General features: G+C 42.6%; 1 protein-coding gene across 4 annotated transcripts in view; it reads left to right on the top strand.

The window, feature by feature from the left end:
- Positions 1–17,761, top strand: part of cdk14 (cyclin dependent kinase 14) — a 237,020-nt gene that overhangs the window by 98,003 nt on the left and 121,256 nt on the right. For all 4 annotated transcript variants that reach the window (XR_014913714.1, XM_085422048.1, XM_085422049.1 and 1 more), the window contains one exon: positions 12,014–12,137. Coding sequence is in view for 3 of the 4 variants with exons in the window: in XM_085422048.1 (XP_085278174.1) it covers positions 12,014–12,137 (124 nt within the window). In the remaining variant the exon portion in view is untranslated. The remainder of the gene's footprint in view (positions 1–12,013; positions 12,138–17,761) is intronic.

The raw sequence follows: 17,761 nt of genomic DNA, 5'->3' as shown, positions 1-17,761 counted from the left end.
CCAAGCCAGCCAATAGAAAAGCCAAGAGAGGGCATCGTCACAGTTGGGTATACCTGAAACACCTCACTTAGGAGGCACCGAGAAATTCTCCCCATAAAAACTGTGAACAGAACGGGAGGGTTGGTGGAGTCCAACACCGACTGGGAACAAGCCCAACTTATTGCTGGTATTGTGAACCAAGTTCTTGCTAGGAATATACAGAGATACAATAGCCTGCTAAAAACAGGCCAGATACCCCATACTCCCAAAGGTTAGGGTTTGGATAAGTATGTAACATGCATCCAGTGGTATACATAGGGATTGTTGAATGCCTTCTCCAAGTCCACAAAAAATGTACACTGGTTTGGCAAACCATGCACCCTTAAATAGCCCCAAAACAATAAAGAGCTGGTCCAGTGTTCTACAACAAGGACAAACACTAGAGGGTTTCTCCTGAATCCAAGGTTAGACCAATGTATGGCCTTTCCTCTTCAGTACACTAGAGTGTCCAAGGAAGGCCAAGGAGTGTGATTCTCTTAAAGTTGGTAAACAGTCTTTGGAGCACCCTGCTTAAATGTTTGCCAGTTCAAGACCATGACTCCCAGCTTCCAGGTAATGCAGCATAATTGATGGTCCTGGAAATGTGTCCATTGTTTCTGTAGGATGGAGAAGCCTTTCCTTCCATCCCAGACATCCCTCTGCATCAAGGTGGGCAGGAAACTGCTTCTCTGTCCTCTGTCATCTGATGATTTTCCAGAATCACCCAGAAGCTGACTGAAAGTCAAACTTCTCAAACTTTTGCTTTCTTCACTCCACTTGACCTGCTTGATGTCATCGGACTCCTAGCTCAGTAGGATGCGTACTTCAGCTGGACAGTTCCCTTCTGGCGTCTGGTGTATTTGCTTTTGAGGTTGCTGCCACTGCAAGCATCAAACACCTTAAATTCAACTGGCCACCAGATTAACTGCTGTTTGTTCCGTTTCTGCTTCATTATTCAGGACGCATCTACTTCCTTACTATGCTAACAAGTGTCTACCACCACTAACTATGCTGTGCAGAGTATGACAGTGCAGCAACACAACACAACATTTCCCTCTTTGCTGGTTGGCTCCTTGGTGGCCATCTTTGCTGTGAATGCTAATGCCTAGACCTCTTGTAATGGCAGCAGTAGTTAAACAAGCTGGTGGGAAAACACATAATAGGCAGGAGGAAGACAAGCCTAGCATAATATGATGGCCATCAAGAGACTGTGCTGAGTGCATGCGTGTTTGATGGAGGTGCATTAGTGCAATTTCTTACACTCATTGACTCACCATTCTTTGAGACATTATTTTATTACCACACTTAATTACAGAAAACATATCTGAGTTGTTCTTTTACTCTGTTTGCCTTCAGGATCTCTGCTGCCTGCTCAGTGATCAGTAACAGGAAATGTGCATTTCTGCCTTTAGGTTTATATTAAGCTAAAGCGTGTGTTACGACCCGGCTCGAAATGACCGTAACAAGAGCGGGGTGTCCCGTGACTTCCCACGCCCAAACAGACACAGCCACAGCATCGGACTTTTAACAATAGTTTATTGACAACAATGGCACTCACGGTAGTGGGAGTGTATAATTTCGGGGTGAGCTAAGGCCAACACAACAAACAAAGCTCAACCTAGGCTTCGGTTCCCCTCTGACCTGTTTAAGGAAAAGAAAAGAAAGAAATAACACAGTCTGACCTCCCTGGTCTAAAAACACAGGAGAAAAGAAGGCTTCCCAAAATAATCGGCAGCTCACCCCTACTTGCTCCGCACTTCACACACATGCCCAACTTTTTAACCAAATAGCTATTGCTACGACTGCTCCGTCTGCACCTGAGGCACAGGAAGTCTGCCACACCCCCCGCACCGCAACTCTTCAGTCGCCCTTTTATAGTTCACGTCCACAGCAGGAACCAGTTACATCAGGCCGTTCCTTAGGTCCACCAATCACAGCCGAGCCCCTGCACAGGTGAATTTGCATACACACATTAAGAAACAAATAACCCACCAACACACGCACGTAACAGCGTGTCTCTTATAAAAACATCAAAACTGATGTTCTTTGATATTTTTTTAACATCAAATATCAAAACAGTTGTTCTGTTTGGGTTTAGACCTTTATTACACCACAATCTTTTAACTGACCGTAGGTGTCCATAATTTCATAATCTGAAAAGGGGGGAAAGATTTGGTAAAGAGACATTTTAAAAACAATGTGTGAACTTACTTAATTGTATTCACCTTATAAGCAGTTTATAGTTGTTGAAAAGTTGTCGCTTTAAATAAATTCTGTTTTCTCAGAATTCTGGAAAAGAAAAAGAAAAGACGTGCCTACTTTTTTTTTTTTCGGTGGCCCTAATCCTGAGAGAGTTGATCACTACATTATCACCTAATGCTTGCAAACTTGGTTAGCAAGCTGCTAAGTGTATGGGTGCAATAGAGACACATGATTGGTAATCAGTGCGAAGTAGCAGACAAATAAAACTGGATGGCCTCTACCACACAGCGGGAGACACTTCGGGTATGGGTAATACATCGCAGACAGCTATGTCTGCTGCCTATGTTAGCATACCTGCTAACCCAAGCAGCTCCCTAAATGTAAGCCTAGGCAGTATCTAAATGAACGAGTTATAACATGACTTCACCCACTGTACAGCTGTGAAAGGGGAAACTATCCATAGAGGCCAAAGCCATTTTTCTGTACCAGGCTGTAGTTGACCTTTTTAACTTTGAAGTATATTGAAATTGAGTTGCTTTTGGAGCCAGTGCCAGATGGCCACCTCAGGATCTGCAGGTTTTCTAACTCTTGAATGTTGTGGTTACTGCTTGTCTTGCTCATATGGAACCGGCACATGTGTATTTGGCTACATCCACACGTACACGGGTATTTTTGAAAACGGAGATTTTCCGTTTTTGTTTTAAAAAATAATCCCGTCCACACGTAAACGCAGAAATGAAGGAAAACGCTGCTATGAACATGCCAAAGCAACAGGTGGCGATATATTCCTAACCGTGTAGAAATGTTGACCAATCAGAAGTCTAGAAGCCTCGGCGGGAAATAGTAAACAAAGATGGGGCATAGAAGCAGAACCGAGTCGTATGTGTGGAGGGACAGTAACTGTGTGTGTATGTAAGCATTTAAACACTGCAGAGAGTAGAATTAACAGTAACAGTATTGTAGAATTTCACCGAAACAATAACGTGGCGCACACCTTTGATGCTGCGTTTTCTCCGTTTACCTCGTCCACACAGGCAAAAAGTTTCAAAAATATCCACCCTGGCAGGCGTTTTTAGAAATCTCAGTTTTCAGTGAACGCCGTTTACGTGTGGACGAAAGGTGCAAACGCATAGAAAAATCTGCGTTTTCAAAAATACCCGGGTACGTGTGGACATAGCCTTAGAAACTTGTAAGAAACTACCAAAGATATTATACTTTTTAGTGACAGAGTCTGAATCATTAGAGCTAATATGTTTAGAAGAAGCTCAGTAGCCGAACACTGACCTGACCACCAGCACCATAAAGACAGCTAATGTCTGTTATTAGGGTGTTTCCTGATTGACTGTGAGAAAGTGCAGTCACTCAGATATCCTCCTATTTACTAATCAGCAGCATGAAAGCTATTACTGCCTATGCTGGTGCTAGATCAAATTAACATTTAGAGACATGCACTCAGACACTCACTGCTGATGTAATTAGTGGTCAAGAATCATCAAGCTCTGTGTGTGAGAGAGAGAGAGTGTGTGCATGTGTGCAAAACTGTACTCAGGTTTATGCTTGAACTGGATGATCTGGTGTAAAATTCATCTTATTCTGCAGCACCATTAACTCTTCTCGCCCCATGTGCTCGACTGCAGTTTATAAGCAGTGATGGTGTTATTGAACACAAGTAAATATGACCTCATCCAGGCTGCTGCTCAAGTGCTCTTCTTATTAGATTGTACGCTTGTCAGCTGAAGGGCTGTGACTCAGTGACATCTTCATAGATCAATGGGAAACTGACACCCACAAGCTAAATATCAGCAGCATTTGCTCTTATAATTGCATTACAACGGAAGCGCCTGATAGCACTTTCATCATCAGTGCCGTGTCAATATCAAGGACAGGTGATCTCTGCAATATTCTGACACTAAGTGTTGGAAAAGCTCATCATCAGACTGCAGCTCTTTATGGTACAGCTCATGTATTTTTGATTAATCTGAAGCTTTAATAATATTCAGAAAGTAGGCTGGTATTCAGCAGCAAATTGCCAAATTTCTGTCAGAAATGTGAATTATTCAGGTGCAGATTGTCAAGAAATATTTTATTCAAAGTATGTAATATTAGAGTTTTCACTGCTGAATTTAATCCTGACTATGTGGGCATATCTACAAAAGGATTAGGTGAGTCAGTGCTAGAAGCTGAAGAAGTTTTACTGTCATGTTCCCAACTGATGTATTCTTGTGTTTGATTGTAGCAGTTTTTGAGTAATCTGGCTGACTAACTGATAAAAAGTCATCACTTTTAGTTCAGTCTGGTACCAAATCACACCATCTCACGGATCAGGACACAGCAAAGACAAACCCAACAGTTCCCACTGTGAGTAAACACTTGGTGACAGTGGGGAGAAAAAACTCAGCTTTCACAGGAACATACCTCAGACAGGACCAGGAACCCACGCAGTCCATCTGCTGGGACCAGTTGGGGTGATAGGAGAGCTGGGAAACTGAGATCTCGACACAGTTTGAGCCACACTTGATATTGCAGATTATGGCAAATGAACATTTTCAGATAGGATCCAGTTTAAAGTAGCATCAGTGCTTTACTTTGGTGTAGCTCCATTAGAATTCAGTACAATAGTGTTACCTACTGAATATTTTATGGAAACCGTGTACTCCACCCCTTCTACTAAGCACGTGTATGTGTAGAAGTTCCCAGCCTTCGTCTGCTGTAACAGGGACCAATCACGAGCTGCTTCGTTTTAAGGCGTGCCTGCTCTACCGTTTGTCATAAAGATATAGAAATGTTATCTGAAACATGGCAACTCATGTGGCTGGATGAAATTGTCAATCAGCTGTGGTGGTTGCATCCTCTGCCTTTGACTGATGCAGATTTTGTGGTTTCAGCAGAGATGCTCGACAAGGAATGAACAAATTCAAGCACTTCCGAAAAAAAACCCTTCAAGTGGCAAGAAAGATGCTGTGTCTGTGGCTTTCTGAGGTCTTTGTAGTAGGACGTAACTACACATATATTTACACACAGGCCCCTGTAGTACAAAACGGCGAATTAAAACACAACCAAGCACGACTCATTACTGGGACTTTATGGTCCTTTGTGGCCGGGACTACAGAGCAGGTTGATGCTACCGCCTGAATCAGCCCATTAAAGACAACCATGTACTGATGCTTAGTGGAAAAGATAAGGGCTCTTTCTTTGCCTGCTGGCAGATGGTAGCATCCTTTCACTCCATTTAACACTCCTTCATTTTATCTCTCCCTCACTGATTTCATCACTTTTACTCATTTCAGCAAAACAATGCTTTGGGGCTTTGGCAGTGAATCTAAAGGTTAGTGTTCTGAGTCACTTTGGAGTGTGTGATCTATGGTCTGAGCTTGTGTCTTTGAACATTTCTCTGAGCCAAAACACACCAAGGTTCCTGATGTTTTCTGTGTCTCGTTTTGTCAGTAGGTTGTTCAAAAATACCCAAACAGCAGAAAAATAAAAATAGAGACCTGTTTGTTTGTTTTGTTATCGGACTGACGAGGCAGAAGTTTGATGTCGTTAGCAGCAGATGGTGCTAAGGCATGCTTAATGGTTGGATGGATGTAAATTTGAGATAAGAAGGAGTTTCACACTGGTAGAAAGTGTTCGCTTCTTTTAACTCTCCCTTGTTCTGTGGCTGTAATTAAATAGCGTTGTCCAAGTCGTGCATCATTGTTACCAGACTGAAAACTTTATGTCGATGATAAGCAAGTAAAATTGTGGTGCACTGTTGTAGTGTTGCACCAGTCACCAACTTTGTTTCACTGGTACGGGAGTAAAAATGAGATTGTTTATGAAAATTTCACTGGCCCAAGTACTCAGCCTACTCACAGTTTATTTACTCATTTATGTTTGCTATTTAGAATGAATATCATTCACTGATTTGTTGACTGTACTGTTGAAGCCTCGAGACTGGCATGTTAGCAAACCACAATCAATTAGGGGAGAGGGAGGGAGTCATCGGCTAATCCCAGTGGTGGCTAGCTAGTTTGGGTACCAGTGCACATGTAATGTAATGCTATTTGGGGAATTAAAAACAAATCTTCACCTTTAACTTGAACCTAAACATAAACTCATGCTGTAAAGTTGGGGATTTACCCATATGTGGAACTTTCTGTTTTTGCACTTGCTCTTTGTTTGCATTTCTTTAGGTGCAGATGCTGACAGCTTGCCAAGCACTAATCTAACCTAATAACCAATCACCTGCATACTGGCTTTGTAATAATGGTGATGCTGATTTGAGCACTTGTCTCGTTTTTGTCGCAGACTACAATCGTATCCCCAACTTTAATCAAAGAGTCTGTTTTTTTAATAACTGTCATAGGCAGACAATTTTAAAGGAATGACAAACAATCCAATTTGTGGTTCAGGATCTTGGACTTTTGGATCCTGTATTTGTTGCTTTTTTAACTGTCTCTGTTTTTAGTGCTTAATGCGTTAGTCACCAACCCAATACCTCATATTGCTTAATTCTTATATTTAACAGAGATGTGCATAACTTCCAGAAGATGAGTTTGCAGTTATTAAGTTATACACTCACCTCAGTCAATCTAATTGAAAAAAGGGAGTGAATTTGTTCATCTTTTCCATGATTGTGACTGTGATGTGATAGTCTCATTCAGTTGTCGCAGTGATGGAAACATTTTCAGTACGTGTGTGTTGTTCTTCCTGTCACCACTCGTGGGGGTTACACGTGTAATGTTTTGTCCCCAATCAGTCAGTCTTCAGTCTTGATGCTCGTTAGCATCGCCTGCTCCATATTAACAGCGTATTAAAGCGGTGTTGTGTCCTGAGCTGCTTTACTTTGTTTTTCCCAGTGAATCTGTGAAGCTAACGATGAACCCCAGTGTACTGCTGTCACTTTGATATATTGCCTCGTGCTTTGCTGCACAATGAATATTAGACAAAGCAGGCAGACTCCACTCCATTCAGCTGATAGATAACACAGAAGCAATTCAATTCTTACATTCTTTCATATTTCTTATCTTGATAGAGAGTTGTGCTTGCCTTGGGTGTGATGGCAGTGAGTGTTTCATCATTAGAAAAAAAGCAGAGTGTTTATTGGTGTGCTGATGATGGATTGTTGTTCAGGCAGTAGGGTCACTCCTCAGGTGATGGATTATGTTAATGGCTGATTTAACTATGATCACACGGCATATTTCTCCTGCAGTTCGGGACTAATAATGCATCATGATTAAGCAGAGTGTCTCATACACCTGCAGGGCTTTTTTCTTTTCAGAGAAAAAAATGACACTGATGAACTAAAACATTATCGCCAAGGCAACGTTTACATTTTGGTTATTCATGCAAGAAAACAGCTGGACTCTCTGAAAGTGCCCTATTTTATCAGACGAGTCCATTAGGTCACTGCTTCTTCCAGCCCTTACACAGACTTCAGAGGTCTTTGTTTCACATGTGAATGGACAAAATGTTCAGAATGCTCTTTTCTGATCTGTATCGTCAGCTCGTTCTGCCGTAGAAGCACACAGGTAACACCGTCTTATCGAGGGAATGTTTCTTGGATACACAGCCAGACTTTTTGAATGTCAAAGTGGCCGTTAAGTTGTACTGGTAGAGTACAGATCATAGGACACAGCATCCAAAAAATTTAAAAATATAAAAAGCCAAAAGTACAGTGCTCTACACTTACCAGCTTTGGGAGAAAGGCCAAGATCCAGAATGCACCGCGGTGGGAAATTTCCAGTCCCTGAGTTTAAAATGATGTTGCTTTGCTGCGACAGGGTGAAGCTGGAGAGTAATGGGAGTGATTTTTACAGACAGCGTCATTGTTTTCGATGTTTTCTGTGTGCGTGTACTAAAGCATCAGAATCATTTTATTATGATTCTGAAAAGTTGTCCAATTTTTTTCAGGCCCCTTAAAATAGGCGCTGTAATTCCAAAACAGTTGGTGCAATATTAACAGAATGGAAAGTCATTGTTTGGTTTCAAATTCACTGCAGTGCTGCACAGAGCCAAAATTACAGAAATGACATCATCGTCCAAGTACTTAACTATAAGAACTCTCACAGGTTAGTCCTAAGAGTAGTATTAGCAGGTGTATTAGTATTAGTTAGTTAATACAGTGCTCATAGTACTGAAAACCGAGTATCTATCATCTATATCAGACCTTAACTCTGATGTATACATATTGTACAAGCTCGCGACCCTCACTCATGATGGAGTGCTGCACAAAGTCAAGAAAGCAGGAGCTGTAAATGGTTTCAGAGGCAGATCAATGTTAGAGAGAAAGCAGGACCAATACTCTAAGCGATGGGCGTGACGTTAATCGGCACACTCTTACTAATTTGGTTCTACATTTCTTATTGTGTGTCGTTTTGTTTGCCTTTGTCGCTTTGCCGTGTCCGTGCTCTCACACCCTCAGCTGCTCGCTTCCTCTCAAATCATTCACCTAGATGGATGTGTGCACTATACTCAGGTAAACTTGACGGGCCATCTATCAGCGAGCCAAACGTTCACCGTGCTGACCACACGTAAAGGTGACTAAAATCCTTCTCTGCATGTGGTCACTTATTAGGAGGATCTACGTAGTTTAACAGGAAAACTGTTCTGTCTTGAGTATTATTGTTATTATTACTGTCAGAACTGTCAGAGCAACCTCCTATAACGGCCCTCAGCACTTCACTCTCCCTTAGATATTAGAATGCAAATGGACCCGAGGTATTTCCATTCAAAGCCAAGCAAGAAAAGAGAGGAGAAAAAAAGTCTCCTTTTAGGAGTGTTTGATGTGTGAATTGATGTGAGAATAAAAGAGAGATTTCTCTTTCTTTTCTGTTACCGTGCAGTTGTGCTCCTAACAGGGAGAGGGCTTTTCACAAGTGCGTTTGATATACATGAGTAAACACATTTCCCATGCTAATTTTCTGCACTGCGGTTCATCTCTCACCCACCGAGTCCAGGAATAGTAAACTGTTGACCCGGTGACTCCAGATGCCAGACAGGGCCCCGTCCCTGATTGGACTGCACGGTGCTTCAATCAGCTTAATTGGCCAAGACTACGGTATCAGTGAGAGGGGAGAAATGACAGAGGAATGCTGAAATTGGAAGAAAATGAAGAGCTGCGTCGCGCACACCTCATTATGTCTTGATTGACACGTCTGCAGAGGGGGAGGGGGGCGGTGATCTGAGCATCTCAGCGGCGAAAACAAAACAAGCTCAGTAGAGCTTTGATTCTGGGTCCTTTTAGGATTTTGCTTATTAGCTTTTTTTTAGTTGACAGCAGCAGATACACTTTATGCAGTAAGTATATATTTAAACCTAAAATAGTTTTGTGTGTGCAACAGGGACTTATGAGGGCTGTTGTCAGTCTGAGGTGCTGTGTGTCTCTAAATACATGCATTTAAATGTGTCAGCAAAAGCGCATTCATGCATTTTCATGAGTGGTTTCAAAGAAGCGCAAATATTGTTTTTAATTTGTAGAACCTCGGTTCTAATCAGGTTCTACTTTGCACTTTGATTGTGTTATGTGAGCTGTGTGTATAAATGAATTCCTTGAGCATGGCTAATCCTTTGAGGTACATGTCACCATCACAATCAGAATATTTGACTTCCAAGTCTATGAAAAATTGTCATTCTTACTGACACACATGTGAAAAATTATTCACATTTTTCCCAAAGAAATTCTCGATTTTTGGGGGCTTTCTGCAAAATGTTGCAGGTGCCACTAGCCAGGCATAGGGTTAGTGCTAACGCCTGCGATGACTCAGATCTCTGCTGGATGGTTTTCTCCTTCTGATCAGTGTTTCATGGGGCCCAGAATGGCTTCAACAAACTGGCTTCATGCTGCATTATTTGCACAGATCATTTTTTCTTCTTGAGAAAAATTGTCCTTGTTAAATGTATAAAAAATGATAAACAGACGAGCCTAAGTTTATGCAGAAATCTCATGGTATTGGTTGCTTTTCTTCTCCTTGTGATGGCCTTGGCAGCAAGAACTGCAGTCAAGCATTTGTGATAATTGGCAATGAGTCTGTCTCATCACTGTGGGGGAATTTTAGTCCACTCTTCTATGCAGAATTCTTTTAATTCATTTAGGTTTTCGAACTGTTATTCATTCATTGTGCATTCATGCAAGTCGGGGTTAGTATCTTACCCAAGGATATTTGGTATGCAAACTTGGGGAACCGGGGATCGAACCACCAATCAGCAGCTGACCTGCTCTACCTCCTGAGCTACAGCCACCCCACTCTTCCATAAATGTCATTTGTGCCCAATCTCTTACTGCTGAATCATGAACTTGGACCTTAACTGAGGTGAGTCACGTCTGCAGTTAAGGTCAAAAACTCAGATGTTGTTCCGAGTTCTTTTGTGACCTCCTGGATGAGCCGTCGATGCTCCTTGGCGTAATGTTGGTAGGCCGGTCACCCGTGAGAAGGTTCACCGCTGTTCCAGGGTTCTAGATTTGTAGATAATGGTTCTCACTTTGGTTCAGTGGAGTCCCAAAGCTTCGGAAATGCTTTTGCAACCTTCGTAACCAGTGACATTGTTCATCATCTGGCATGATATGTTGCATTTCGACACATTTTAGTTTACCCTACTTTGTCACACAGGTTATATTTAAGGGATTTATTGATTCAACAGGCCTGGGTGTGGCTAGTGAAGTTACACTCAGCTTTCAAATAAATGGGGTTTTATCCAGGGCAGGGATAGCTCAGTAGGTAGAGTGGTGGCCCCATGATCGGAAGGTTGGGGGTTTGATTCCTCTGAACAGCTCTGAGGTACCCCTGAGCAAGGTACCGTCCCTACACACTGCTCCCTGGGCGCCCAATGACTGCCCACTGCTTCACTGAGTTAAAATTGCAGAGAGGGATTTCCCCACGGGGATCAATAAAGTACACTTTCTTTCTTTCTTCTAATCACAATAAATTCATGATTGAACAAAGGGTGGAGGGTTGGATAGGGTTTTTTATGCTTTAATAAATGAAACATCACCTTAAACTGTTATCTTTGTCTAATATTAAAATGTGTTGATGATCTGGAACATTGAAGTTTGACAAATATGCAAAAAACGAAGAAATCAAAGCAAGGATGCTGAATGATGTCCCTTGTGGGTGAATGCAGACTGATTTTCGTGTAATAGTGCCCTCTTATTCTGTGCTGTCAGCAGTCCTCTGGCCCACCCTTTACAGGAAATAAAAAAGGAGGCAGCAGCTCCAACCAGTTCTGCATGTTTGCTGCGATTTCATGCACATCTCACACTCCTCCACACTTTCCTTCTGTCGCTTCTTCTCCTTTCTCTGAAGAACTCCCATAATAGCGAATAGACTACCAGCAAAATCAAGCCAGATTGATCAAACATACAAGCTACAATTCATGTGTTGGAAAGGTCGTATTAAAGGTGTAAACACTTCAATATGCTCGCTCTGAGCAGTCAATGCAGCAGTCCTCAGTAATTCAAGTGGAAGGAAGCACGACTGTGTTCTTGACTGATGGCTCCACATTGATCTTTGGGGTGTCTGTGTGTGCCTTTACTGTTTTTTAGATGACATGTAAGCTTCATGCCTGTTTTCACTTGCACTGGAGGGGAGTCCCAGCACCTCAGTGATGAATAGGTTTTTCCACACCTCTGTGCACTCCACGCCTGCTCAGTGTCATTGCTACAGCAGAAAGATGGAGATTTAGGCAGAGACAAATATCAGGATAATCGTTAAAGCATGATGGAGAAAAAGAGCCCGTCTTGGTCCAGTGTAACGTTTGTAAAGAGTTATGTCAGAGTCACTTCCCTCTGTTCACCTGTTTTTTGGTTGTTTTCCAGCTCTTCCTGTTCCAGTTGCTGAGAGGTCTGTCCTACATCCACCAGAGGTACATTCTTCACCGTGACCTGAAACCCCAAAACCTCCTCATTAGTGACACTGGAGAGCTGAAACTCGCCGACTTTGGTGAGCAAATTCAGTTTTTTTGTCAGAGATAAGAGTACATGTGAAACTTCGAGATGAGGCAGATTCTCGTGTGGTGGTGAAACAGTTAGTCCAGCATTTATCTGCAGTCATTACTCGTGTTATATGCACACTGCCTGTTTGAGTTGTTCTTCATTATCTTCAGTCTGCTTTAAAGGAGCTCTTTAAATTATGTGTCTTAACATTAACTGTTAAACACACCAGAATAAAATAAATAAATTCAGGTTGGAGATTCACTGCTGCTGCTGTGCTCTCCCGCGCTAAACATAGAGGCTGCTCGTCAAAGCTGATGTACAAAAGGAAACTTGCTGTGAGTGGAGCTGATGTTGCGTTTTTCTTCCTACATGAGTTAAATTGTAGTTATAATTTGAATTTGGTGTCACATGATCACGGTGAACAGGCAGGTGCTTCTGCTGAGCTCCTTCCACTGTGTCACACCCACATTTTAGCATTCTTTGACGTTAGCATCCTGTATAATCATCCATGCATTTTGTTCTCCCAGCAGCTTCCCAATATTTCAGCATCCTGCTGCCTTTTCCTTAAAAGTCCTGAGGAGACAATGGTTAGATTTTTAGCTTCCCCGGCAGTTTACGACTCCAGTATCGTGCATTAGAACAGCGGTTCTCAAAGTGTGTGGCGAGTTCTGACAGGTGGGCCTCAAGTTACCTGGCAAAACGTCATCAGAACTAATGTTTAACATCAGAATCACTTTTACAGCAGAACATAAAATTCACAGCAGTTACGTTAATGATAAGAGCATCTGCTGCATCTGCTGCATCTGCTGCAAAGCTGCAGCCGTGTGTGTAAGTCGACGGCCGCAATAAAGAAGTGTACTGGAAAGTGCGAACATGTGGTCGGGTCTGTCGTGCATCGTTTACAGTGGTGCCGAAACCCAGGATTGGGGCATGAGAGACCCAACCTGAGTTCTTTATTGCAGCTGTCGACTTAAACACGCGGCTGCAGCTTTTCGGTTACAGGCTACACACATCAACAACAACAACAGGACCCAGTTCACTCTGTTTGAAGCTGGCGAGGCGTGATTGTGGATGCCGCTCAGCATTTAAACACTGAGATTTATTAACAAGTCTCGGACTCTGTGGCCTATTAAAGCTGACACTCGACTCCGCACAAACACAGGAGAAAGCCTCACATATCCTCAAAAAGTCTAAACATGTCACAACTGAAGTCATGATCACAACCAGGAGTCAAAGTGGGATTTGGCAGGTGAGTGGACCCTAAGATCTCGTGGGAGCGCTGCCGCTGGGGAAAATGATCTCGTTATAAATAATTGCCAAATTAATTTGTGCTGCGTGCTCCTCTGCATTTGTTTTCTGTGTGGACGAGCTGTGATCAGCTCTGAGATTTGCAGCTCTTTGTGGATTCGTCCAACTGCATTGTGCAATATATAGGCAGATGTCACATGAGCTGTCCTGGCTGCTCTCCCACCTCGTTCCCAGGATAAACCTTGGGTAATGGTGGAGTTTGGCAAGTGTGACTAAAGAGCATCATCAGCTCAAATGCAAAACGATGACTGCTATGTTCAGCCTAACCTAACAGTAAACATGGAAACCACAATCTCCACTGCAGCAGTCAAACACACAGTCCACAGTGTAATCGTTACCATGCAACTGCAACTTTGTTGACAACTGTGTGCATGAGTGCACGACAGAGAGGAGGATGTGTGACGTGTGCGTGGAGGGCTGCAGGGTGGCGTTGCTCTGGGATTTGTTGAGTGAGCGTCATCAACTGCAAACAGCCAGGCTCCTGCATATGAAATGTGTGCTTTATGGTATAACATATTAAACTGCGTATCAGATTTAATTACACAGTAACTGGAGGAGCCTTTCCAAGTCATCATCATCTTCCAGTAATTTAAATCTGTATATTTAGCATGTGGCTAAAACAGACCCAAACCTAACCTTACCCAGGTCACTGGTGACCTGCCTGAAGTTAAGAGATTAAAAACATCAGGAACAAATTATTAAATGAAGTGTGCACAACTACACAGTGTGCAGGAGGAGAGTGCAGACAGTGAAGCTGTCAGGTTGCAGGCATGAAAGGATGAACTCAACAGGCAGCTGTAGCAAAAACAAAATCCAAAATCAGAAAACTAGAAACTAAGGACGAGGAACAAAGACAGTAGGAAACTATACTGGGAAGCTAGAAGCAAGGATGACGAGGAACAGGGAGGAAGCACACAGCACATGGGAGTGGCACGACACGACAAAGGGCAAAGTAAAACACAGGACTTAACTATACAAGGGACTAATGAGGGAATGGGAAACACTGCTGGGACTAATAAGACATACGGAGACAAGAGAGAGCAAAACTAGATACACTGACATAGGACAAGACTTTCAAAGTAAAACAGGAAACACGAGACAATCGCAAAGACAAGACTGGACCCTGAGACAGAGACGCGACTGACTGGGAAGACAGAGGGAACATGAGAAAGGCAAAGAGACCAAAATCCTAGGACTCAAAATATAACACAAGCAGAACCAAAACCTATAATCAAACAATATGACTAAGCACACACGAAACACTGGGTCACAGACACAGTGCTGTGACAGAAGCTTCAAAATCCACTATAGATCAAGTTAAATACACTCATTTATTTCAAGTAAGAACATTCTTTGCATTTGCAGTGCTCAGTGTCCATCTCTGTAACCTGTTTTTGTTGCTGTTACTTATGTATGTTAGCCAAACTGTGCAAGACGGGGAGCCACACAGATCATGTTGGGTATAACAAGTATGACTGCTACATTTATCTTAGCCCAAAATCGCGCGCGTGTGTGTGTGTGTGTGCGTGTGTGTGTGAGTGTGTGTGAGTGTGTGTGTGTGTAAGTGTGTGTGTGTGTGTGTAAGTGTGTGTGTGTGTGTGTGTGTCTCAATTTGTGTGTGTTCTTGAAGTGGCACCATATGGCTTGGATCCATGTTCAGTAAACATTGCCTACATGGTCTGCTGGGCATCCTGGGGGGCAGACAGATTGACAGTCCAGTCCTTCTGTACACCATCCATCCATCCATCCATCCATCCATCCATCCATCCATCAGTCTCTGGTCCAGTTTCCCCCATCCACCCACCCATCCTCCAACTCCTTCTAACCTTGTCTCCTCCACTCATCCATCCCTTCCTCCCTCCCTTTCTTCTGTCCCTCTGCCCAGACGGATGGGGGGAGGGGGAGGGTGGCAGCTTCATCAATAATTCAGCCCATGTATTAGAGCTAAAACATTACTGTGAAGGAAATGAGAAGGGGAAAATAATGGACAAAATACCAAATGAGCAAGAATGAAAATCCCTGGCCTATTAGTCTGTCGCTGCAGCTCGAGCTCATCAACAAACATGCACAAAACACAGAATCAGCCGATGCCTGAGGGATGCCAGATGAGGAAGGTGAAGGCTGTTCAAGTCTAAGTGTGTGTGTGTGTGTGTGTGTGTGTGTGTGTGTGTGTGTGTGTGTGTGTGTGTGTGTGTGTGTGTGTGTGTGTGTGTGAGAGAGAGACTTTGTGTGGCCGCCAGGGCTCCCTGTGGTCCCCTGCCTTGGCAGCAGGAATACTAACGGTCGACAGCTGAGGCCTGCGGAGCCGGTTGGGGTAAACGAGACAGACTGGGCCACAGAGTGTCAACAAAGGAGGCGCTGAGAGACACAATAAGAGGTGGCAGAGCACTCAGTAGAGATGAGACAGAGTGGTGATAGGATCCAGGCTGTAATGAGAAATTGTATTAAGATGTGGGTTAACGTCAGAATAAATCAAACTCTGAGATCTTACTCCCTGATTTTGTTCTTTCTTTCTGATTTGTCCCTCAGCAGTGTTAGAATGATCCATCAGTGGGTCTGGATGTATTGCTTAAAATGTATTTGCAATGCATTTCACTTTTTCAATGGGAAAAACAGTGATGATGTAGAGGTCTCAAAAACTCACAAAAACCACGTACACTTGCCGTTACACGAACATAGAACTTTTGTTGTTTGGTTCTGATCACGTTTGTGATCATTTAAAACTACAAATATAAAACTGTGGACAGTATTAACTCTCGCAGGTATAAGCCATCATAGAGACTAAACCCAACCTGGATTTAAAGAAGGGCAAACCTGGCTCTTTCACGTGTCCGTGAACTCTGACCGTGCAGGGTTGGCATCATCATCAGTGATGACTTAGAGCTCAGGGGTTGAATTCAAAAATGCCTTTTCTGTGTAATAAGGATTTATTCAATTTGTGGCATTTCAGTCGCACCGTTATCAGAAAATACAGTACAGTGCAGTATTGTAGATGCACTGGCCGTATGTTGTGCAGGATGCTTTAGCGTGCTGAGCAGAACCAGGAAATATGATTTCTCATCAGCTACAGTGGCCAGAGCTTCACATCCCTGCTGCCGGTTGTCAGGCTGATCCAGATGCTCCCCTCTGCTCCGCTGTGGGTTTACTCACTTTTTAATGAGCTACACAAACAACCACCTCATAAATGAGGCTTTGAGGAGTCCACATGTTTCATATCAGGGACACAGCTAATTGAGGCCAATGAAGCAGTGTGAGGGGGTGATTTGTGTTGTTTGTGAAGCTGTAAAGACCATAATCTGCTTTCCAATGTGAACATACACACATATTCTGTACCTATAAGCAGTTACTCCTATAAACCTATAAACTGAGTGGACGTGCCAGTTCTACAAACACTTTCCCTGCTGGTTAATTTAGAAATGCAACTTCAGTGGAAGTGGATTAGTTAGTTAATCTTGATAGAATATCCCAGTTAAACAGAGAATTAGAAAGAATAGAATAATTAAAAAGCCATGCTTTGCTGGCCTTTTAAAAAAACAAACATTTTGTGATTTAAAAATTAAGGTGCTGTTCCTACATTTCCAAGTACTTATGCCTTTTCATCTTCAGACGATATTCTGGGATTGTTTTTTTTTCATTTCTTTAATGTATGTGTTACACAAGGAACATAATAGGATGGGCTCTTTGGCATAAACTTTAAAAGATGTTGAGTATAGGTTCACAGCTGATGCAGATTTGTTTAGCATGTTCTATGTATAAACATGTACAGCTCAAACCATTTACAGTTGTTATGAAGGGGGAAATTAGCAATAGAAAGCCACACTATAAAATAAACACTACCGGTCCAAGATTTTTCCTGTTTTTTGTTGAAAATGATGCAGTTTAATGTCTCGTTTCAGAGAGTTTAATGTCTCTGAAATGAAAGCATAGAACACAAAACCAAATGGAGTTAAAAATAAAAACATGGAATCAATTTACAGACTGAAATGTATTCTAAACGTTTGACTCAACAAAGGACACGCCTTTGGCAGATATAACAGCTGAGATTAGAAATCAAATATTCTTCAGAAAGCTCTTCCCATATCTGTTGCTGAAGTTCCCACAAATGTGTGGCACTTGTAAATTGCTTTGCTGGACCTGTGGACCAGTTCATCTCTGGGATTGACTGAACCTCTTCTGTTCAGTTCATCCCAAACCAGCTCGATGGGGTCTGGAGAATGTGCTGAACACTCCATGTTTTCAAGCTCATCATCTCGTTCTTTTTTCCTGAGGTAGTTCTGGCAGAGCTTGGACTTATGTTTTGGATCATTATCCTGCTGTAGGATG

This window comes from Rhamphochromis longiceps, linkage group LG11, assembly GCF_057381845.1.
Source record: "Rhamphochromis longiceps isolate RC_006_pf linkage group LG11, R_longiceps_female_GT1.1, whole genome shotgun sequence".
In the NCBI taxonomy this organism is placed as follows: Eukaryota; Metazoa; Chordata; class Actinopteri; order Cichliformes; family Cichlidae; genus Rhamphochromis; species Rhamphochromis longiceps.
This window is presented reverse-complemented; position numbering and strand designations above follow the sequence as displayed.